The 24,374-nt window shown below is 47.2% G+C and overlaps 1 protein-coding gene across 1 annotated transcript in view; it reads right to left on the bottom strand.

The window, feature by feature from the left end:
• Window positions 1–3,807: 3,807 nt before the first annotated feature.
• The window catches only part of LOC120841477 (arylsulfatase B), a 44,166-nt gene continuing 23,599 nt past the window's right edge, over window positions 3,808–24,374 (bottom strand). Inside the window, exons 5-8 of the mRNA XM_040212376.3 lie at window positions 11,033–11,170; window positions 7,798–7,924; window positions 6,590–6,883; window positions 3,808–4,297 (exon numbers count right to left, since the gene is read on the bottom strand). Coding sequence (XP_040068310.3) covers window positions 3,822–4,297; window positions 6,590–6,883; window positions 7,798–7,924; window positions 11,033–11,170 — 1,035 coding nt within the window. The 3' untranslated portion in view covers window positions 3,808–3,821. The remainder of the gene's footprint in view (window positions 4,298–6,589; window positions 6,884–7,797; window positions 7,925–11,032; window positions 11,171–24,374) is intronic.

Here is a 24,374-nt window from a genome sequence, read left to right as displayed (position 1 = left end):
TTTTCTCGACGTCTCCACGACGTTTTGTGCTGCCTGGGGAAGTGAACAACTTTTTGGCACACCTCAACTCCATCGAGCCAGCCATCCAATCCAGTTCACCGTTGAATCTGAAAAGAATGACGCCTTGCCGTTTTTTGACGTGCTGGTCAAAAGACAAAAAGGTCAATTGGAATTCACAGTGTACAGAAAACCGACACACACTGGGCGCTACCTCCGATTTGACTCAAACCACCCTGCGAGCCGCAAGGCGTCGGTCGTCCAGGCACTCCTGTCCCGAGCGTATTTGCTCGTCGGAGGACTACAGAAAAAAGGAAGAAACCATCATCTCCGACCTGCTAAATAATGGCTACACACGCAGTTTTATTCAGCGAATCGCTCGTCGTCAATGTGAGTCTGATCGACGCCTTAAGCCTAGTTCACATGCAGCGGTTTTGGCCCTAGAGCGGCGCGATTTCTGCCGTCGCGGCGCTCTGGCCAGCACCAGCAATTCTGCAGCACGAGCACCGCGACGGCAGAAATCGCGCCGCTTTAGGGCCAAAATCGCTGCATGTGAAACACGCTTAAGACCAATCGGCGAAAAACATGAAATCGCACATCCCCGCTCAACCAGCGCTCGCGCGTGTGCTGGCAAAAGAAGGCATTCAGATGTACCACAAACCAGTGTCAACGCTTGGACACCTGATGCCCTGGCCAAAAGATCGTCCCCCCAAGGAAAGAGCGCAAGGCGTTATTTACCAGATTCCTTGTGCGGATTGCCCTGCCACATATATCGGCGAAACCAAAAACTTTAAAGAAAGACTTCGCCAGCACAAAACCGACGTGCGAAAGTTCGATCATGAGCGCAGCGCGGTTGCGGAACACAGTGACTCGAATGACCACCGCATTGATTTCGACAACACACGCATCCTGGACATTGAGACCGATTCCCGGCAGAGGCTCTTCGTCGAGTCATGGCACATCCAAACCACACCGCAAAACATCAATCGGTCGCTTGGCGCTTTACCATCCGCCTACGTCCGCGGGCTCAGCCACATTACGATCGCGAAAACATCACGTCCACCGCCGTAAAAGAAGACCACTTGCTCCTCGCGCACACAGTCGCCCCTGAAGAAGAAACCAAGCAGGTTTCGAAACGTTGGGCTCCTTTTTATTTTTGGTTGGCGTTCCTTCCTCCTCTTCTAACTATCGTGCATTTTTGAAACCCAGGTTTGTGTAGCCAAATTTGCCCATTGAGTGACGAGCGGTTGAATCCCCCTTAAGAAACACAGAGCGTGGTGACTCCTCACGTTCTTATTATGAGCATACTGCCAATCAAATTACGGAATGAGCAGAGACAAACGCTGAACAACGAATCGCCGATCAAAGGAGCGTCAACTCTCATAGGCCACGTCTCGCATTTATCATTCTGCGAAATAGACTTCACTGGGGCCGGCTGCTTCGATGCAAGGCATCGAGGCGTCTGTACGAAAGGGAGAGAGAACAAATAGCTTCCTAAAATTTACCGATATATTAACATAAAAAAAGAAGGCTGAGCCGGAGCCTTGAGGGCGAGGAGACTAGAGATACTGTACGATTAGTTTATTTTAGCTTTTGATTTGTACGCTTTAGGTGCATGCTGTCTAGCTCACGACCCGTGGAGTGCTACCCCAAAGATCGGGACGAAGAAGCACCGGGTCTAGTCTCACTTTAAGCCAGCTAACCAGTGCTGTTGGCACTGTTGGGAGCGTGGCAAGTGCACTGTGACGGGCGCGGCACGTGTTGCGGGTCTTGCCAAGGCATCCAGATGCAGTCGTTGTTCCTTGGATATCCGGCGGGATCGAAAGTCTCTTCCATTGGTGGCACTGCTTGGTCAATGTACGCCTGCAGTTTCCTCACGAGTTGCCCGAGGACCTGTACCAAAATAGAGCCTTTTTTAATATCAAAATGTAGTGACTTTTCATTACTTTACTTCAAAACCTTTTTGGGAAGTAAACTAGACACGTTGAGTTAAATCCCAGAATAACTTAAGCGTTAAACAGATTAAAGCAATAGCCATATGTTTGAAAGAAAAACGTCAAACACGATTATTGTTTCATAGAACGAAGAAGACCTCGTGCGACGTCTGCTTAGCACTTCACTCACCCGTCCTGAGGTAAAAATGGTACTCATCTATACTTGGTGACAAGCTAAAAATTTCGTAAATATTCTGCCTCCAGGGCGAGCTTTCTGCATTTTATGGCATATAGCTAGACTTCAGCAGCGCGTTCGGGGTGCTAAATTACGACAAACTGAGGCGAAAAGTGGCGCAAGCCGGTGTCTGCGGACTTTTCGTTCGGTTGATAGGACGTCTCCTAACTGGTCGCACACACCAAGTTCTTTTCCATGGTTCACGCTTTCACGGTCACAGCTGGTGTACCACGGGGCTCCGTAGGCAGCCCAGCCTTGCCTCTTTGTATATAAATGATCTCCCCCAGTGGCGACGACATACAAACAGGTCAGTATGCGGATGAGATCACTCTGCTTGCTCGAACGCCACGTCACGCCAGCCGCTGCACCCCCGGGCCCATTTATCCTAAGTCCAGAATTGGTCTAAACTGAACTGTCACGGTCCTGCACGCATCCAAGTGCGCTGTCAAGCGGATCAGCCACAGTCGCACCCCGGAAACTCCCGCATATACTCTCCCGGCGTCCCTCTCGGTACAGTTTCATCTATGTCGTTTCTCGGTGTGAAGTTCGCACCTGACCAGTCTTTTTTGGTTCATATTGGAAATGGAGTGGCCGAGACCAGACGTTTCCTGGGATTTGTGACGCAGGTCTCGAGGAGGTGTGGTCCAGCAACGTTTCGTGTTCTATTCACTCCATTCATGCTCTCGCAACTCGAATATTGTTGGGCATGTGGTGTCTATGCCTAATTTATTTTAGCTGCCCGCCTGGTGTGCATGCAGCGGCGTGTGAAACAGACCATCTTCTCCCACCAGAACGAGCCTTCACTGCCATATGAGGGTCGCCTACAACGCCTCAGATGGCAGACCTTATCTCACCGGAGGAAAGTCGCCAGATTGAAGTTGACCTGTTGCCTCAAATACGTCGGATACAAGACGAGTCAGCACGGAAATGGTCTGGCTCACAATAGGGGGCTTCCTTTTAATTGCTGCGCCATTTCTACCTTTTCTTGACTAATTACAGCCCTAAATTAAATTACGTCATTCTGCCTTTGTGCCTTAAATGCGTTTCTTATCGGTGTTTCATGATTCGCGACTGCGTTTTTATGTCTGTGAGTTGGTAACACTGGTTTATGTACTCTGCGTCAAATATGTGTGCTGTTGTCTAAACTGGCGCTGCTTCCGCCGCAGTGCTGGTATCCCCGCACGGCGCAATAAACACGTGGCTTCGTATTGTAACTCCTTCGAACACGCTCTCGTTCGCAGGAGCTTCGAGAGCACTGGAGCACTGCAGAAGCTACACTAGCCTTAACATTGCATTAGCACTAAATAGTTGACAGAGAGTTAAATATTGTTCATTTTTTCGTAGTTCTTGTAGTTTTTTTTGGCTAAATCCAGTTTGTTACTCTGTGATCGCCCGATACTAAGGCTGGAGTCAAACTTCTCGTACATCACAAGAAAGTCATTAAGTTTCTCTGTAACCAAAACGACAGAATCATCTGCGGACACACCTCACGCATGTCCGAATCATGTTGACTTCATGCACGTTGAGATCGTGCCTGCAGAAAGGTTTTGTATATAGTCAGTGGGACAGCCTGTCTGCAGAATATCCTATGTCCGTTGTCTCAGCAATCTAACGCGGCTAAGCGTTATAGCAGCCGGAATTCAACGCGACTTTATTCAACCCAGCGGAAATATAAACTCGCCGCACCATACCAGCTTCCGATAGCGAGCCAAGTTCTGAAGCTCGCAGGGGTCCTTGACCACGTCGAACAGGTGTGCCGTGTCCTCCGTTCTGAAGTTGTCTTTGCGGTGTCTGCAGTGGACCTTCGCTTTTCCGCGCCATGCCGTCGGAAGTGACCACCCCGGCATTTTCGTGTAAAACGTCTTCAGTGCCTTCCCTGCGAACGACTCGAGCATCAGCCTGTCCAGGTCGACGCGCGGAGGCAGGTTCCCTGGAGTGGGCAGGCGCTGGTCGTACGTCCCGTTCTCGTAGCTGTTGACGACCAGCTTGAAGTCGCCGCTCCGGAGGGCCGCCGTTCCGTCGACCGAGTCGAAGTTGAGCAGCATCTCGCGGCGGGGAGACGGAAGGTTTCGGGACAGTGCCTGCCACATGTTCAACCCATCGATAACGCCGAGGTCCGCAATATTTCCTCCTGCATGTGGATGGTCGTATATGAAGATAAGTAATCTCTAGTAACCATCTACGTCAGTTCGTTTTTTTTTCTTCTTCTTTTCTTGTCAACATCAGGATACGGTGACAGCTAGTACACTCTCAAAAGCTCTTACATTTCTATGATGCTCTGGGACCGTGAGGGACTACCCCTGGAGCACGGTACCATTGACCTATTTATTGAGGGGTGGCATCAACGCCGGAGCTCAGGAGAGTGTGAGCGTGCATGATGCACGTGCTTGCACACAGGAGCTCAAGGGAAAGCCGCGTTGAGTGAGAAAAAAGGCACCCCAGTTTATTCAAGTTATAAGAATGATCGAATTAAGATGGAGAGCCAATCTCTCTGGAGAAATAAATTCCTCGAAAATAAAATATAGGTTATGCGTAGAGCCCTCCTCCACTCAAAAATAATATATATATATATATATATATATATATATATATATCAAGGGTCTTTCAAAAGGACCTTCCGCCGTAAAACGAGCCGGACAAATCGACGCTATCACATAAAAAATTAAAGTTTGCACCGAATGTGCGCCGAGTCGGTCATTTTTATCATAAGATTATTGAATGCACAGTTTTCTTCCTGTAAATTAATGAGCGCAAAAAACTTTCCGAAGTCAAAGTTAGGCGCGCTCGCAGGCGTCTGTATTAGCGACGCTATTTACTTGCGCCGTCATCTCCCAAATAGGCGCAGCGAGCAGACCACAAAGTGGGTCGTCTGCTCGCAGACGACCCTCTTTGTGCGGCGGGGTGTCCCAGGTTGACATGCCGATTTACATTAATTTCTTTATTTATTTATTAATTTTTCAGGCCACTGCCGGCAGGGTACAGGAAAAAAATTCATTTCTGCCTGACGAGCCCTCTTTGCCCGTCACAGCTGTACAGCAATTGTTCGAAAGAGGCAGCTTCAAATGCTACTTGGCTTTGTCAAAAAAATATCATCACTTAGCAGGAACGTGGGCTATTAGCAAAGTGAATTGACCGGTACTTTGTCTAGGAGAAAGCTCTACATAAGACGCGTTGGGCCAATTTAGCCTTGCAGGAGAAAGTGTTCCCTTGGTTACGCGCTGTGTCATGCCAGCTTCGACCTGAGAACTATGGAACGTGTATACTAGGCTGAGTGAATTTGATCACTTTCTTTCTGTGGTGCCTCACGGTGCCAAATGTAAACAACGTACGTTAAGAAAACAGGCTCGTGATTTCCTTTGGCTGTTTTTATAAAAGTACTGGTCCCAAAACTTTCGCATCATTTAAAATGTTTAATACTATCTTGCGTAGACATACATATCGTGAAACATATTCCCTGAAATATATTTTACAACATATGTGCCGATGAAAGGCGCATTCGACAATTTTAGGTACCCCAATAAATACTGTGTGGTAAGAGTATAGCCCCGATCTAACTTTTATTACTGTGACACTATATTCGTATTTACCTCAGGAACCACAGTAAAAAATGACGCGCTCCTCAAGGGACGTCAATATTTTTTTTTTTTTTTTTTATCTTGACGTGTTGAATTAAGGCATATGCAGCGTTCTTGGATTATATCTTTATGTTATTTAATGAAAACGTGACCGTCTCAAACGCCCAAAACATAATTTTTTCCTTCGAGAACGAAAGTAAGAACTACTTCACGCAAAACATTAATATTGTGCAAAAAAAAAAAACTTTTTTTTATTATGTTGCAACGAGTAGAAGTTGTAGCACGCACATGCTCTTTTAAGGTGATTAACGTAAAGTATTGACGGTTTTAGATTCAAATAAAACCTGTGCCTGAAACAAACACCCGATAATTTAGTTGTATAAACACTATTTTTTTTAAAATTTTAACCAAGATTTTAGGCTGCTAGGTCTTAAAAAAACGCATTTTTTTTCGCTTTTCTTACATAAAAATAAAAGTGGATTGTACGTACGAACGATAAAAACCTGCTTAATTTACATAAGAATAATGCGGAAAATGTATTCACGCTTTTCGGTTCAAACCGGTTCGAATCGTTATTCGTGGTCTCCAGCGCTGAACCATAACTGAATCGACAGCCGTAAACCTGGAGCCTGAACCGTCCGATTAACAAGTTCGGTTCGAAACTCCAGAGACAAAAACAGCTAGGTTTAGGTCTACCCACAAATCCTTCGAACCAGAGCTCGGCGTTCTCACGTCCCCACTTGCTCTTGTCTCGTCGTCTCACTCAGTTTCTCGATGCTTGCCCTTTGTTTAGTTGCTGTAGGCCTGTACTTACGAATCGTGAAATAGGCGGGTCTTTGCCCCCGTACCTGCCAGGGAGTAGAGGGTGGGCACCCAGTCGCTGACGTGCATCAGCTGGTTCGACACGCGCAGTGGCTTCCGGAGCAGAGGACTCCAGACGAAGGCCGGGACGCGGACTCCGCCTTCCCACAGAGTGAACTTGGCACCTCGTAGGGGCCAGTTGGAACCAGCGTTGGACCACTCGCCCCACGGGATGGCCCCGTTGTCGCTGATGAACACCAACACGGTGTTTTGCAGCATGCCCTTCTTCTCCAGCGCTTGGAAGACGATGCCCACGGACTGGTCGAGCGCGTCGACAGCACCTGCCACAGTAGGACGTATAACGAGTGTCCGGTCTACAAAAAGAAATCCAGTGTCTTTCACGCAAATCAATTGTAAAAACCTATCTCCGCGACCTGAGGAGAGAGCTCGGGGAATGGCGATGCTGAAAATAGAAAGTTCTAGAATAGGGAGCCCGAACAAGCCGGGTGCGTCGCACTGCGCTCTCGCCGTGCGATCCCCCAAGCTGCTCGCGGAACCCAAACGTGGGGTTCTAAAATCATCTAACAGGCTAAATCTCAAAAGAAGGACTGCTCTGTGGCATTGAGTATTACTTTTCACATGCTTTCGTGATGCAGCGTTCTACAGCGTGGACTCCTCGCGCCTATAGCGAGAGCAACCCGAAGATTTAGGGGCGAGTTTTCGTATACTCACGTAATATTCAAACCTTGCGGATCCAGACACAAAAACACGGTTTGGGTTTTCCGCATTCGCAGTGGAGACTATTGTATATCTTTGGCTATGCAAAACTTTTGGGTGAACGCTATTTTAAAACTCCACTGCAAATTGTTCTTCAACGTTGTCGCCCGCTGAAAAATAGCTGGCTCTTGAGACGGCAGGGGCTCAAAGGCGAAATCACACACACAGTTTAGTGCCGGCATAGCGCAAAGTAAGCGTTGTGTCGTAGCACTGAGTGATCGCTGTGCCTCATCTGAGAATAGAGCATTCTAGAAGCGGCTTCAAGAATCTAGAGTGCTTTGCTGTGCTCGAATGCGTCGTTTGGAAAAATGACTTTGGCACTGAAATGTAAAAAATAAATACCCAACAACAATAATAAAACAAGCAAACTACGTTACAGCTAGACAAAACGAAACCGTTTCCTTATCTAAACCTGGAGATGTTCTGGCCCGGCTCTTTAAGAACAGAATGAAACCTACACTGAATGCACGAATCTTACCGGCGTAAAGGCTTCTGTTTTTTACCCCAATGTAATCAAACTTTTGCAAGTTTTCTTTTGGGGCTTGGATTGGTCCGTACTGTGTGCCTGCGTGGACGGCCAGGTTGCTGAGGTACAGAAACAGCGGCTGCACAGAGACAACAAAACACAGGCGTCAATCGTGATGTGCGACACTCTAAGAAATTACTACTGACATTTATCCCCAAAAACCTATAATGAACAAAATGCTGTACTTGGGAAGCGATCACTTAAATTTGTTTAGAAAGCATTATGATTAAGCAGTCGTTTTGGAAAATGAGGATCATACTGTTTATTAATTTCCCCGCCACAATCTCCGGAGAAATTTACGTGACGCTACGGTGTCACGTGATATCCGTCTCGTGACCTGACCTCACGCGCTGTGGAAGCGTGACCATAATTTACACACCGTGGTGACACGTCCCGAGGTCACGTAAAGTCGATTGCCCCTCTAAATTCAACGGCGACATTCATGTCGCGTGTCCTGACGTCACGGCGTGATCGTGGCGTCACGCGATATCATGACGTCACGTAACGTCAATTTGCCGCTAGATTTAGCGAGGAAGTGCATGGACGGACGGATTGACTGACGGAGGGACAAAGTCGTGGGATAGACGTACTGTTATAAAATCATTCACTATACTTCTAAAAAAGTGTCCGCGTGTTGTGCTTTTAGTCTGTCACAGTTTTCCCTCAAAGAAACATGGCACTTTAGTCACGGTCTTTTGCGTGAGCAGGTGGTGATGACGAACTCCCGTATCTACTGCAGATCCTAAGCATACACAACAGACGCGTTAGCCGCGCTCACTCTGCTGAGCCATCATACAGAAGACAGTCTGCAGACAGCGTGTGGGGCGTGTTTCTTCCTCGTACGAAGGGCCTGCCATATTGGTCAGACAAGTTCTGTCCGCAGACGTGATCGAAGCATAGGAAGAAATCATGCTTGGCTTTCGTACAGACTTTAGCCATGTCCGCCCATAGTTCTCTCATCTGTCTGCAGCGTACAACGTGTCTTTGGTGCGACGTATGAGAGGTGTGACTGCGGCGTCACATACCAGTTTTACTTTGCTGCTTCGAGGGGTGTTCCCGTGAGGGAGAAATCCCTCCCTCTGCTGCCCGGGATGCGCAACACGTGGCAGCAACGTCGCACCTTTGCGCGAAGACACGCTGACGTACACATCCCAGGGGACCGGGGAGCTTTCGCTACGCGTGGCACAAACACTCCCCGCCTAGTAGTGAAATCTCTTTGCAATTAGCGGTGTTTTGTTCGCGCGTCTGGCAACTTTGCGGACTCTGCTCTGTGGGATACCGGCGGTGGCATCCTGATCGCCTGACTTGTATAGACCTTTCCAGCGGCAGTCTCGAACGAAGCGAGCGGGCAAAAAATGCTGAGTCACTGAGCTGTGGACGCATGCGCAGCGTCCGATATACCGCACAGCAGATCAACAGCACATGCTTGGAAGGCGTTCCACAGCCCAGCAGACAAAAATGGCAGCGTGCAGGAGGCGATTTCTGCAAAGGTCTATAGGCAGGGGGGCAAAGGTGGGTGAGGAGGAGTGGCAAATCCCGTGCGCCGACATCCCATGGGTCCCGAGTGAAAGATCGCGAAAGGGAGTGACAGAACACGAGCGAAAGAAACCAATGTCACCAGCTGAAGGACGACAGTCGAAATGGTAATCGCGAAGACTGAAAACTCTCAGCACTATAAACCAAAATCTCGGAAATCTGGTGGTTGCGCGGTTTCGTATTCCTGGGGCACGGCCGCCCGCGAAGCCGGTTATCTGGTTTAGTTTAGCGTTGACGCGAGGCCGTACATCTGCGCGCTATGCAAAAAGAAAGCTTCAAATGGAACGCGAATATCTTTCCACCGGTAAGTTCGTGGATTGTTGAAGTTCATGAAAACTGCTCTGATGATATAATTATATTCGTGAAATCGAGGGCAGTTGGTAACCATGTGTGGGACCCCGAGGGTCTGCCTGCATGCTCCGCCGCTTGCGGCAGCAGAATGCATGGGAAAATGGCGGACCTTTTCCTCTAGAGTTAGTATGTACGATCTCTATGTGTATAGGCGACTTGCAATGCTGTTTGCTTTGGCGCCATCTAGCAACTGAAGCAAGAAATATTGGGTATCCCTGGGAGTGGCGGCTGCATTGTTCAAACGCGAGCTTTTACTCTGGTGGCGCCGCTTAGCCTAGTGTCTGAAGCAAGAAATACTGGGTATCCCAGGAAGCCGTAATCGCGTAACATGCCTGCACGGCATGTTAATGGGAACGTGCGTATCACCGGATTGCGCCTCTACTCCGAAGAAGTTTCATGCTTTTCGCTGCGTCATGCTCCAATATGTGTCCGTTGCACTCGTATACGTCGCGCATTTCGAAGCTTTCCGCACGCAGTGTAGGGCTGTTCGTTCATCTTTTGCCAAGTTACAACAAGAAAGGGTACAACCGTGGGCTCTCACTCAACCGGCGCCGCCTGGCTGTTGCCGGCTGGCTATTGGCTTGCGCATTTGAGCGTGTCGTCCGAGGCACCCGAAGGAGTCTTCGAAATTTATCGATGTCGTCCTCAAGCCGCTCCTCATAAAACTGCTTTTGGATTCCACATTCTTCGTGTAGCATTCACCCATTGAAGAAGCATCTTTGTTTATTTTATTTTTTTTAATAGCAGGAAGTGGTTCGTCGTATTGTGCATTTAAGAGCGCTGCTGCCATAATTGCGCATCGTCGTTTGACGTGCGCCTCCATTTTTCTGCCCTCATCAGCGCGCGCCGAGACCTGATGTCGGAAATGCGACCGCTCAATGCGTCTGATAATACTGACATCCCGCTTGGCTCCCCGCCGTTCGTGTGAATGCTCGTTCCACCGATCACTGACGTCACGCGCATTTCTTCTTTAAAAACATCCCCCGTGGGAATGCCTTTTTACAAGCGAGTCAGCGTTTGCCCACAACGCGTGTGGTCACTGCGAGTGCGCAGAGACCAAATTAGGTTGAGGCAAAGCGTCTGTGCGAGCGCCGTGCCAACAGCAGTGCCACCGTAGTTGCGTGACATCAGGTCCACGCCTTGGTGTTTGTTCGGCGGCAGCTTAAGAAACACAAGGCATGGCCTAGTGAGATAACACTTCTTGTTTCGGGATTTTTTTCTTCGGCATTCTTAAGCTTTAACTGACTTATGGAATCTACGCAAAAGAAGATCCGAGAAACAAAACAAATCGGCGTCTTACTGTAGACTCGTCGTGCTCCTCTATAAGATTCACAGCTTTGTGGGTAAACAGGTGCGTTGCGTAGACGCCAGACTTGTCCTTCACGGGCGTTTTTTCGTTCCACAAATCCAAGCCGCACAGGCTGTTTCCTGTGAAGAACTGAAAGGGCATGAGGGTGTGGGAAACCAATCCGGACCGCAAGTTCCTCTGCTTCTTGGGCATGGATTCCACTGACGTCGGATCGCCGAGCTCTGATTGGCCCTAACGGGGAGATAGTGTGTAGACTTCAATGCTAGCTGCCTTGAGGTCTACCCACTATCCTTCTGATTGGAACCAATCAGAGCTCGGCGTTCTGACGTCACCACAACCTTCTGCTCAAGAAGCAGACGAATTTGGCGAGCTGCGGCGGTTTATTTTAGCTTCCCACACTCTCAAGAAAAAAGGGTGTCAAAAGGTGTATTCTTACACCCTTTGTCCCATATAATACACCCCCAAACTTCAATTCGACATACAGCGCCGTACAGTCGAACAGACGGCCCGAACGTTTACGAGGGGCTTGATAGCCGTGTGGTACAACTTATTAAAATAGCTAATGTACGTTTGACTGAACACAAAAAATATAATCCGGGTTTTCTTGGCCCTACTGTAAAAAAACTCGGTGTTTTCTTTATGTGGTCTTTGATACGTACTTTAGCTATTTACAATGTTGTACCACACGGCTATCAAGCCCCTCGTAAAATTTCGGTCCCTCTGTTCGACTGTAGGGCACTGTACGTCGAATTGAAATTCTGGGGTGTATCATATGTGACAAAGGGTGTAAGAATACACCTTTTGACACCATTTTTTCTTGAGAGTGCAAAAACAAACTTTATCGAAATGCCCCGTTTTTCTTTTTTTTTTTCTATTCGGATAGTGATATTTTTTATTTCTAAATTGAAAATACATATTGAAAAAAAATGCACAATAAAGGTCATGCCAAAACGTAAGCCTAACATAATATTTAGTTGCCTTCTTGTTTTACGTGTCGCCCGGGGTGAGTCTTTGCAACATTAATTTCAAACCATGAAGCTTTTTTAACCCGTCGTGAAAATGCTGTACTGCCCCGTATTACAATATCTCACGTCACGTTTTCAGTGTTACCATTAAAGCCTCTCCCACAGAACTTTATGCTTACAAAGAAAATACTAAGACTTCTTATTCGGGTCAGGTCTGTCCATAAGTATGCTGAACCAATGTTTGAGGATCTTAGAGTGGCAGTTGTGTACTCAAGCTTATGAAATTGCTGAAATTCTTTGGGGGTTTTCTTAAAATCCTGCCTGTTACTACGGAACTCTGGCTTTGTCCTGTAAGTTGTGGAGGTCTCAAAGGGGTGCGAGGCGTCCGGATAGGAGGCCGACCGCGAAACCACCACCCCGCAGCGGATCAGAGTCACCGCTACGACGGGTTCGACTGCTGGCTGCACCCGCTAGCCGGGACTCACGAAGGGAGTACACGGACACACAGAATAGAGGGACACCCGGGGTTTATTTGTCCGGATAAATACAAAGATATAAAGACTAGTAACGGCAAGGGGGAGGGTGTCCTTACCCAGGCAGCACAAAACGTCGTGGAAACGTCGAGAAAATGTCCCGGACGTCCGTGACGTCCCGCATGACTTCGATCACGTTTTTTCGATGTTGAGGTGACGTCCTTATATAACGTTTCATTAGAGTCCAATCAGTGACGTTGTGGCGACGTTGTATTTCAACTCAAACGTCGTCAACGTTCCCACGACGTCGATGCACGACGTTCTCACAACGTCCAACGCTCACGTTTCTTTGACGTTGAAATGAAGTTCATAAATGACGTTCCTTTGTCGTCTTGTCCGTGACGTGCTGGCGACGTCACGTTTCAACTTTAACGTCGTCATCGTCGCCACGACGTCAAGACAAGACGTTTTAGCAACGTCGAACACTCACGTTTCTTCGAAGTTAAAATAAAGTCCAGGATGACATTACACTATTACCCCGTCAGTGACGTTTCAGTGACGTCGCGTTCACACCTAAATGTCGTAAACGTCATACAAGACGTGCTGGCAACGTCGACCACTCACGTTTTGTTCGACGTTTTTAGATTTTGCAGCTCCATCTCCAGCCGCAGAATCACTGAAGAAGTCGGTGACAGTGCTCAAGAGCCACAAAAAAACTTGATTTTTGAAAGGTTGAAAAATTTAAATATTTATACATTAATTTGCGTATTTCAAAATGCTATTGATTGCACATCGATGACGCTAGGAAGGGCTTTTACAAAACTCAATGTACACGGAAGAAAAAAAAATAATCTGAAAGCATGTCGGGAATATCATTTACTTTAGATGTACTTGTTATAATTTTGGTTTGTTTAAAATATTGTTACGGGTTTAATTTGTGACAATAGAACGGATCGAATTGTGCATTTCTTGCATTTTGTATCACTACTGCGTGGTACACGTTAAAGACCCCAGGCTAGCGGTTGTACTGCACTGGCTAAATTGCTCATCTACAGCGAGTGACTCGTCGCAGCTTTCAATGGCTGACCAAGTACACGCTGTATAAATATCCCAATAACCCAATTTGCTTTTTGCACGCGCGTTGTCGTCTTCCATGGGTCCTGGGCCCTGGCACGCGTCTGAGGGGCGCCGCTACACTATCCCCTCTCCAGGTGATTTCAGGCCTGCATCCTTTCCTAGGAGCATCCATACTGCTTCGCGACCACCCGAGATTGTTTTAAGGTTCGTCATTTTCTCTTCGTATTTTCTAACCCATGCTCACCTGCGCACAACCAAAAAATTCGCATCAACATCACAGTTCATCCACAACACCAACTTTCAGCGCCTTAGCGTTTTCGGTAGATCGGGGCGCAAACTCTTGTCACGTGACTGTCAGTACAGATCTATAAATAAAATGCCCGGCAATGACGAAATCTGGTGGATACTGTCAACGGTTTGTGGAAACCTGAATGGCCCAGATGACGGTCCAAAAAGCGTTCAAGTCCAGTCCGCACCTACGTGCCGAAAAAAAACAAAAGAAAAAAAAAAACAAAACAAAAAAAACAGTTGGCACGGCGCGAGAGAGAGGGGGAAAGGTAGGCAGAGGAGATGGCAGCCCCATAGAGCCCCATGCGATGCGTCGGGATACTCGGCAAGAAGAGGGCGAGAGAAAAGTGGGGGAAGATAGCGACGGACGAACAATTGACAAGCGTAAGTTCCGGGTCGTTCCCAAAATATTTCACTGAATGTTTTGTTCTTCGAATTTGCCCAGAGAGAACAGCTCTGGGATCGGTCCAGCTTTTTCCGAAAGCCAGTCACTAGCACCGGCCGTCACGTCTATGGGTCTACGAGGCAGGCTGCTGTGTTGCGTGATTTTTTTTTCGAGTCTGCATACAGTGTAAGTGCTGCGGTTAGATGAGTCGTTCAAGTCGCCCCTATGAAGAAGTCGGTGATCGCCAAAAACGCCGTCGTATTCAGTCACGACTCGAGGACCTTTTTCACACGTTGAATCGTACTACTGCTCGGATCAAGGTGCCTGTGAGGATGTGAATGACGCCCCCAAGAAAACAAGTGTCAGTGCACATAACGGCGCGTCAAGTCCAGTCTCCGATCAAGACCCTTCAGACGCCTCCGACGATCCCAATCAAGAACGCCCAGCGGACGGAATCCCCCTTCTGAAACCATTCCCGTGCACGCAGCAAGAGTACCAGCTATGTGCGATGGGGCGGCTAAAGCACGCGCGTCAGCACATTAATCAGAAGCAGAACGAGGTAAGCGGTGGAACATTCCGTGCTGCGTGACATCGTCTCTTGTTTATTTATTTACGTGAATTTTTTCTTTTATATCTTTGAGGCTGGCACATCCGGGGACGTCTTTTGGAGGCGCTCCGTATTGCATCTCGTGTCTGAAAATGCTCAAATAAACAGTTCGTACCAAACCTTTGTTTTAGTTACTTCCTTCGTACTTGCATAATAGCAACTTGCGTTCGCAATAATACTAAAAAATTACTTTTTTTTTATGGGGGGGGGGGGGGGGGGGGACACAACGTTTTCCCACGACGGCTAGGGAACGTAATTTGGAAAGGTTTCTCGACGTTCTGTGAACGTCGTTGGTAGTCCGGATGTCGTGAACACACGTATCATAAACGTCGAGGGAGGACGCAACGGCCCACTGAGACGTGCCTGTGACGTGCAACAAACGTCATTTGGAACGTCCCCTCGACCTTCTGTGCACCCTTTCTCGCGGACATTTAAAGGTTTTATCGACGTCGAAGGAAGGTAACGTCCGGACCTTCGACGTTTTACGACGTCACGTTACAGACGTCTTCGACGTTCTTTCGACGTTTTCTTCACGTTTATGTGCTGCTTGGGTAACTTGCCGCACTTTCCCGAGAGCCTGGACGGAGGTGGGGCAGCAGAGTGCGTGGCCGCACGTCCGAACAGTTTCAAGTCCAGCAGAACAGTCCTTTCCCCGAGCGGCCAGAGGACACGCTCTCTCTCTCTTTCTCTCCCTGGCGGCTCCAGCCTCGTCCCCGGAGGGGCGGGCGAGCCCGCCAAAGGGAAGTTCCCTACGTCCCCCCCAGCGGGAGGGACGCGGACGGAGGAGTGGCGAGAGTAGACAACCAAGATGGCTGCCTCTCCTTGCCACGATAAGGTACGCTCCGGTCGGAAGCCAAGTGGCTTCCGACGTCGTGCCCGCGGCCAGAAGGCCGGATCAGGGAAAGGGAGCCAGAGGCTCCCACAAAGTTCAATGTAAGACCGTGTTGCCAAGATTTCCTGGACCTGTGCTGGGATGCTTCACTCGTTGTCAGTTTGTATGCGCACCACGTCTTCCCGTGGCAATGTCCGAGGTCACGGCAGAGCTTTCTGTCCTGTACATGATTTCGTACGCTTAAGGAGGCGGGTAAACTCGTGCCTGAAATTCGGAACCTGAGTCTTCGTTCCAATAGGAGCTCCGATAGACATTTGCCATTTTCCAGAGGTTTTGTTTGCCAATCTAAAAGCCCGATCTAAAAGTTTTCGCTTCCATTCTTGGTTTCCTCTAATAACCTCTTTGTTGAGTTGCACGTCCGTTTCCGCCAAACAATTCTACCTCTGGAACCGGGGTCTAAGAATGCCATGTGTGAAGTCATATGCTCTGTTAAACGTGCTGAACTCATGTGACATAAACGGTGGGCCACCGCCCGTGTATACCTCAAGCTAAATACCATGCCTAGCAAACATACTAGACATCTTTACGATAACTCTTCTACTCGAAGTAGTTGGAAGCAACTCAAGGTCTGGATCAGTGGTTCCCGAATGGGGGTCCGCGGACCGCAGGGGGTCCGCGAAGCCACTTCTGGGGCCCGCAAAACCCCCAACAAAATTTTTTTTTTTTTTTTAGTTGGCACGTTTTTTGTAGTTTGAAGCGCGAGTGTGCCACGTATTGATGAACTGACCAGAATGAAGTGGCGTGGCACCTTTGTTTTATGTTTTTCTGCTACGTAGCAATAAAAGGCACCTGTTTCATGCTCCAGATGTGTTAACTTACTAACGTCCCCCCCCCCCCCCCCGCTGGAAGGGGTCCCCCATCACTGCCTGCGGTCCGCAAGGGGTCCCCGACACATCCATGGCTGAGAACCACTGGTCTGGATAATTCGAGTACGCATCGTACGGTACAGTATAACTTTCGCCAAAACATTCAGAGATCCACACCAGCCCACAGTTACCGAGGTATATGTTCCTATTCTTCAGAGACTCAGAGGAGTGTTTTTTATGCAAATAAGTGGCATGTTTCACTATTCTTAATTATCGTTTCAATATCAGCCTTCATGGCAGGCCAATATATTAACAGTCTGGCTCATGCATTCCACTTACTTAACTTTAAATGTCCTTCGTGGAGGCTCTGCAGCATACTTCTTTCTAATGCTTTTGAGATTAAAACTTTGGGTTCGCGCATTGCTATGCCTTGTACACAAGGCACTTCCAGTGAAAAGGGAGCCACTGTACGTACTACTGCATCATTTGTCTTGAGTGCTCTTTGAACCTTAAGCACATCCTCGCCCTGCGAAGCTGTAGAAGCTAGCCTTGCCATCATAGTTTCTCTTACAATGCTTGTTAACACGCCCTTAGCGCGATTGGACACGTCTTCGGCATACTCGTTTGTACCAGCATCAGGGGGCATTCAAATGCGGAACAGTGTGCCAACCAGCAGTAGCTGCTTTCGGGAACGAACTCTAGTTTGTAATCAAGTTATGTCATGTCTCCAACATTTTCTACGTTAACAAAGGGCACTGATCAGTTTCGACAGTTATGCTGTGACTTTAGACAAACTCCCGGGAACACTCATTGCGAAACGGTATTCCAAGGGCTTATTTTTATTTGTGTATGTCCAGTGTCGCTGTCGGAAAGTACTCGCGAGGTATATATCACGGGTCGCCAGTCTTTCTCGGGATGCTGAAACAGCACCGCTCTGACAGCGAAAGTTGATGCATCAGTTGATTTTTTTTGTTTTCCATGTATCGAAAATGACCAGTATTGAAGCTCTATAGTTAGCAAGTCCTAGAGGTTCTTTTTTTTTTAATTCATTATAATGCATGCTGTTCCGAAACAAAAAACAAAAACTTTCTTTCTTCGTCAAGTACGTAACAAACAGGTTTTCAGGGACAAGCAGGGCAAAACACTTTTCAAACTAGGTAGCCACACCCAACAAGCGTTTAAAGTTATTTTTACACGTAGCGGGAGGAAGGTCTTTGGCGCACTGGGTCACTATTTTATTCGGCTTTATGTCATTCTTGTCCAACCAGGACTCTCAAATAATTATTTTTGTTCAGCCCCAAACGAGTATTTTTCTGTTTGGAGTTAATCCGAAAGTTTTCGCTGCGCCAAGACAGCTCTCAGTCTTGTATCGCGTTCATCGTGTGAATTTCTCCAGACTACTACATCGTTGATATAAACGGGCAAATCTTGTAGGCCGTCAAATAGTTGACTTATTTTTTACACCTCTGGTTGTGACGCAATACCAAAACGTAGCTGCTAAAATCTGCATCGCCCGAACGGCGTACCGATCTGGATCTGAGATGTTGCCTTCTCAAGGGGAATATGGTGGAATCCTGCGTTTTATCTAATTTGCTGAAAAATTGCGCTCTGGCCAACTCAGCCTCATTGTCCTCCCAACGTGGAAGCTCATAGTGTTCTTGTTTTAAGCTCTGATTTACTTGACGCGGATCGAAACATATCCGTAAGTGGTTCCCTTTTTTTCCGAGCTATGACCAGGGGGATCACCATATCTGAAGGTTCGTCCATATTGGTGATTATTCCTGCAGTTTCCATGCGTTTTAGTTCTAGCTTCACCGGCTTTTGCAGTGCGTGTGGCACGGGTCTTGCTGGCTGGATTACAGGCCAAGCACCTTCTTTGAGAGTCATGCTGTAAGCTCCCAGCGAAACCTCGAATTCTTGAAACAATTCAGGAAACTGCTTGAGAATATCTCGTTTCAGTGCCTCTGTCGTGCACAACTCGTTCGGTCGTGACACAAGTTCGAAAGCTTCACAGGCCCCAAGGCCTAGCAAAGCTTTGCCTTTTTAGAGCGCAGCTCTTAGGCGCTCGTTCTAGTGCTTTGCGGTATCGGCGTCGCCTTTGGCGTAACCGGAGGAGGGGGGGAGGGTACGCAGGAGGGGGAGGTGAAGGTACGGAGGAAGAGAAGGGAAGGGTACGGTGGAGAAGGAGGGAAAGGTATGGAGGAGGAGGAGGGTAGGGTACATAGGAGGAAGGAGGGGACGGTATGAAAGAGGAGGGGAGAGCGTGGAGGAGGAGGAGAGGAGGATACGGAGCAGGAGGAGGGGAGAGTACGGAAGAGGAGGAGGGGAGGATACGGAGGAGGAGGACACGAAGAAAGAGGGCGCGGAAGAGGAGGAGGGTGCAGAAAGAAGATGAATCGATCACGTGAAGTTACGTGATCACGTAACCACGTTAGGTTACGTCATTGTAGCCACATAAGGTTACGTGCGGAAAGAAGGTTACGTGATTCGTGAAGTTACGTGATTACGTAAGGATACGTGATCACGTGACCTTACGCAATCACGTGAAGTCTATATTTTGACATACTTCTTTCTCTAATTCTTTAGCACAGTACATCGCAAAATAAAAATACCTCAAGAGCTGCGGTCTAATTTCGCATTACAGCATTTTGTAAATCTCTAATTTTTATACAGCGGAAAATGAAACCAATTTTCGGTCGCCTTGCATTCGCAAAGGCAGACACTGTGCCAATGTGTTGAATGACATTCCACCATAGTTTGTTAGCTGCGTGTTAGATGGGCACAACACTTTCCTGTACCCTGTATGCAAATATACGGAATACGGAAGCAGGTTGTCTTGAGCTCCTGTATCGACTTTGAGGTGCAGATCCGAAAGTCAGTATCTGGAACTTCGTCCGCTTGTGGGTTTGGACGCTCCACCTCTTAAACTCTTTTGGCCAACAACAAAAAGCAACGTTTTTTTTACACATTTAGCAGACTTTATTTCGAGCTGGGCATTTTCTTGGCTTATGGGTGCCATTGCAGAAGCCGCATCGACCACTTAGTCCGCGATTCTCATCGTGAGATTGCTTGCTTGTATGTTATTTGAGAACAGGGCTCACATGGATATTAGGATTTTTCCGATGGCTGTCTTTTTTTTGGCACCATGTTCCGCTGCACTGCAGAAGCCGATGGGTTTATTCAAGGTCTGTTCCTCTTCCCCCAGCATGCGTGTTTGCAACTTAACGTCTCCTGTTTCGTCACCAAGCTGTTCCCAAACCATGAAACCCTTCATGTCACCGAAGCTGCACGTCTATGCCTTCAGCTGCACATCCCGGAGAAACTGTTCAAAAGATTTGCTTTCCTGCTGATGTGCTAAAAATACGTCTTGCTGGTACGCCTCATTTTGCTTTGGAGTGCAGTACTTTTCAGATTTCTGTAGCATCAGCTCGTAGTTTTCTTTCTCAACGACTGTGAGCTGAAATGTGTTCTAGACTTTTATTCCTTCCTGCGCAGCAACGTGTGGGAGTAATGCGGCTTTCTTTGTCTCCAATTGCTCAGATGCTACAGGAGTTGTTCCTGCTGCACTTCTTGCTGCTGCCGTTTTCTTAAAGCAGAGCTCAATACGTTGCCAATGTTTTTTTGTTTTTTTTCATTCTTGGCCGCATTTTTAGAGAGAACGAGATTCTCTGGCGGAGGCAGGCGGTCCATCGTGCACTGGCGTCTTGTAGACTTCTCCATCTGTTAAGGCTTTCAACTAGAAGAGCACTTTTGACATCGAGTCTTGAACAGGAGTCAACATCACGAAATATTACCATGATGCAATTACCCGAGACTGGGACAGAAGGATTTTTTCTTTAGTAGACGAGAAAGTAACAACGCAGCGTCTCTAGCTTAGCCTGAATTAGGGACGCTGTGTGTCCCTGTTACTTTCTCTTCCACTGAGAAAAAATACTAAGTTTGTTTAAGTGGAACCGTAATTTCGGTAATCATGAAATACATTTCTGCATTTTTTATGTATAACATACTGCAGGCCAATTTTCGGCTCAAGCAGGAGTGGAAAAAAGAACACTGCATACAATAAAGGTAGTTTAAAATAAGATTAAACGGAAAAGAGTTTGAATCTTACTCGCACGCGCAAATACACACACAGGTACAAAGATTTCGCTTTCCATAATCACTATACAAAGTAAAACTACACTGCCAATACTTGATTATTTTCGACTTCGAAATTTGCCTGTATGGCAATTATAACAATATTCGAGAATAAAAACAATCAACAGTAACTAAGAGATATCAATCAAAAATGCTTGTGGTTACACCACTTCAGTCAGTGACAGTGCAGGGAAAGAAGGAAAAATTTAAACGGTTTGTCGAGCAAAGATTGGCGTTAATGAGTTCTTATTGTGGTACGTATCGTCTTATCAGCAACTGCATAAAGTTATGTACATGAGGCCTAAATTAATTTTGTAGCAAAAAGAACAAAAATGTCAACCGGGAGACTCGCCTACGCAGCTCTACAGTAATAATTGAATTTGCATCTGGAGAGATGGTGAGTCTAGCCCTTAACATTTTTGTAGACAAACCTTACCGCAGTCTTTGGGCCATTTCCAGTTTTGAAATGTTTTTGTTTTAGTTAACGGATCCTAATCAACGCTTACATATTCAAACTTTAAGTGAACAAAGTTATTATAGTCTAGAAGTATTGTATGTCATCATAATTTCTTAAGTTTACGCTTAAAGAAGCCAAATTCACAAATTGCGGATTAACAAATATGATCAATATGAACTTCCAACCGGAGTTTTTTAGGAAGTGTAAGATTAAGATATTTATAATCTGAAACTCCGAAAATGTGTAAGCCACAAACGTCAGGAACATATTCCTATGGCTTCTTTGTTGGTTATCCGGAAGGAAATTATTTTCTTAATTTAATTTGTTTTCGATTCGGTACACCAGAATATTGGAAACTAGTTTTTTGGTATCGGGACACAAGTAACGGACCATTGACAATAGAAAGATGTTGCTCAACATTTTGCCGGAGCCAACTTTTAAGTGTCCGATTGGCCTCAAAATTAGTTCAAAAGATGAATATACAGGTCTCAACAGTAACTCAAACTACAAGCCACAATAAATTTTAGTCCGGAGCTCTTAGGCGCCCGTTTTCGGTTTGAGCGGCGTCGCCGTCACCGTCGGTGTTACCGCCGTTGCGTTATGGGATCTTTCCAATAACGCAACGCGCTCGTGACGTGACAGGTGCCGTCACGTGTGACAGCGCGAGGGTCACGAGTGACGTCACGAGGTTCACTAGGGTCACGAGTGACGTCAAAAAGGTCACTCGTGAAGGTCACGACCTTCACGTGACCTTCAAGAGTGTCGAGGGTTACGAGTGACACGAGTGCCGTCAAAACGAGCACTCGTGAAGGTCACGACGAAGGTCGTGACCTTCACGACTTTCGTGACATTCCCGTAACCTTCACAGTGAATGTCACGGGAATGTCACAACCTTCGCGTGACCTTCACGAGGGTCGAGGGTTACGAGTGACACGAGCGACGTCAGTAAGGTCACTCGTGAAGGTTACGACGGAGGTCACGTGAAGGTCGCGACCTTCAAGACGCCTTCAAGAGTGACGTCACGAGGGTCAATAGGGTCCCCAGTGACATCACAAGGAAGGAGGAAGGGAGGAAGAAGGAGGAAAGGGAGGAGGACGGCGAGGAGGAAGGGAGGAGAATGAGATAAGGAGAAGAAAGGAGGAGGATTACGAAGGGGAGAGGGAGGAGGAAGAGGATGGGAAGATGAGGAGGAAGGGAGGAGGAGAAGGTATGGAGAGGGAGGGAGGCATACCCTCCTCTTTGTACCCTCGCCTCCTCCTCCTCAAGAGCTGCGCTCTGATTCGGCATTACAGGAGACTGTAAACGTCTTTATTTTTTTCCAGAAAAATTAGAACATTTATGTTCGGTCTAAGAGGCTCTACCGGCAACAATGAAAACGTGACGTCCGATGTTATATGGGGGCCACATGAGGATATGGGGGGGGGGGGGGGGGGGGAGGGGCAGTACAACCTGTTCTCGACGGGTTACAAGATGCTGGGGGTGTGAAACGAATTTTGAGGGTGTCAAATGAATGCTGTTTAAAATCAACACAGGAAAACGAAAAGTGCAATCGAAAATTACGTGCTTTTTAGGGTGCCTGTTCGTCTTGCAAGTTTTTCAACACGTGACGTCACTCAACTTAAAAGCGCATGAAAAGTTTTAACGTTGGTTTTGACATCACATTTATTTGCCGTGTTCTGATTAACAATTTTGAACTTCCCGATTAAATGGTACGCGGGCATCAGAAGAACCTGGGTACCACGAAAACGCATTTAGCTTTGGTAAATCAAATTGATTCTTTATTTAACAAAAGTTTCTTCATTTCTTAAAAGCAAAATATTTTTCCATTTCTTAAAAAAATACTTCTTCATTTATTAACCAGAAGTCTTAAATACATGTTCAGAGGCGGCTTTACTAATCTACTCATTGCTCTTGGGGACTCAAGCTCAAGTTATTAAGTCATTCGCGAATTATTTAATAAAATATTTAATGAGTAAATTGTATTACGGCATTATCGTTTTTGTCTTTAATTGTGAAGATTGGAGGGTAATTTTTTACAAGGCATACTCAGTAATATGTACTGAAAAGTGGACGAGAGCTTTTCAGAAAAAAAAATTGTTTCGAAATCTGTTTAAAATTGTATACTTGAAGTGCAGGGATGAAACATTTCAAGCATCTCACACAAGGTACGAAGAAAACTATACACCAACTCATGTTTACAAACAAACCGGAGCGCTTCTAGCGGACGCCACCGGCGCCGCGCATGCGCGATGGGGGTGTGGGCAAGAAGCTCGCCGTCGCCCAGAACCAAATCATTGAAATGCGATGTTGTCGGCGTCGGTGTGAGTCCCCCCGCCCTTTTTCGCTTTCGAATTACGTCTTCCTGGCCATGTCTGACTATCTTGAGCGGCGTCAGCGAAGTTACCGAGGCTCGTTACACCGTAAAACTTCGCGTAAATAATGTGACATGTGGCGATTCATTCCGTGTGGACGCAGCAGTATGTGCGCTAAAGCCTGATTCGCATGATGAGAATTCGCTTGCAATTTTCAGTCACGACGCCGCTCGGGCTGCAAAAGCGTGAACCGTAGCTGAGATGGCCGACGTCGATACTGAAAATCGCAAGAAGAATCGGACCAAGTGAATTAAGCATAACAGGTCGGTGATGGTCACTGGTAACAATGATCAACATCTCCTTGTATCTACAGTTTACATCGAGCCTGCTTACCAACCTTCAAATTTAAGTCTTTTGAGGCCTGCACTTACTTCTTATCGCAATTACCCGGCCAATATTTGGTCTACGGGCCGGCGTCGTCTAAGAGAGCAGACGACAAGCAGAAACGTTTGAAAGAGCACACGACAGTTCGAACGGTCAGGCGGCCGTTTGAACTTGGAGACGCACTGAGCGTAGTCCGCAGGGGGTCCGCACAACTTGACGGTTTTCCGGCGTTTATGTTGGAACAAAACAAATAAATGTGATGACCACAAGTATCCGTAAATTTAACCCAAAGTGCTTTCCGCCCAAGCAATCGTGTCCGACGGCGTCTGCTTTTCCCTTTTCACGGCACATATCCAGATTCTCGGACGAACTGAGTACGTGAAAACTGACCTTCAAACCTTTCTCGACACTTTTGGTACGGCCCCAGTCGCGGCGTTTTGACAAGAAGGCAGGTTTTTATCTGGTTCCTTTCAAAACAACGCAGGAATAGACGTCTGGCATGGGGACTTCTGCCCACAGCCCCAGACCGGAAGTGCGACCGACGCGCCACCAC

The sequence above is a fragment of the Ixodes scapularis genome, unplaced genomic scaffold (genome assembly GCF_016920785.2).
Source record: "Ixodes scapularis isolate PalLabHiFi unplaced genomic scaffold, ASM1692078v2 PGA_scaffold8__174_contigs__length_109621045, whole genome shotgun sequence".
Lineage (NCBI taxonomy): Eukaryota > Metazoa > Arthropoda > Arachnida > Ixodida > Ixodidae > Ixodes > Ixodes scapularis.
This window is presented reverse-complemented; position numbering and strand designations above follow the sequence as displayed.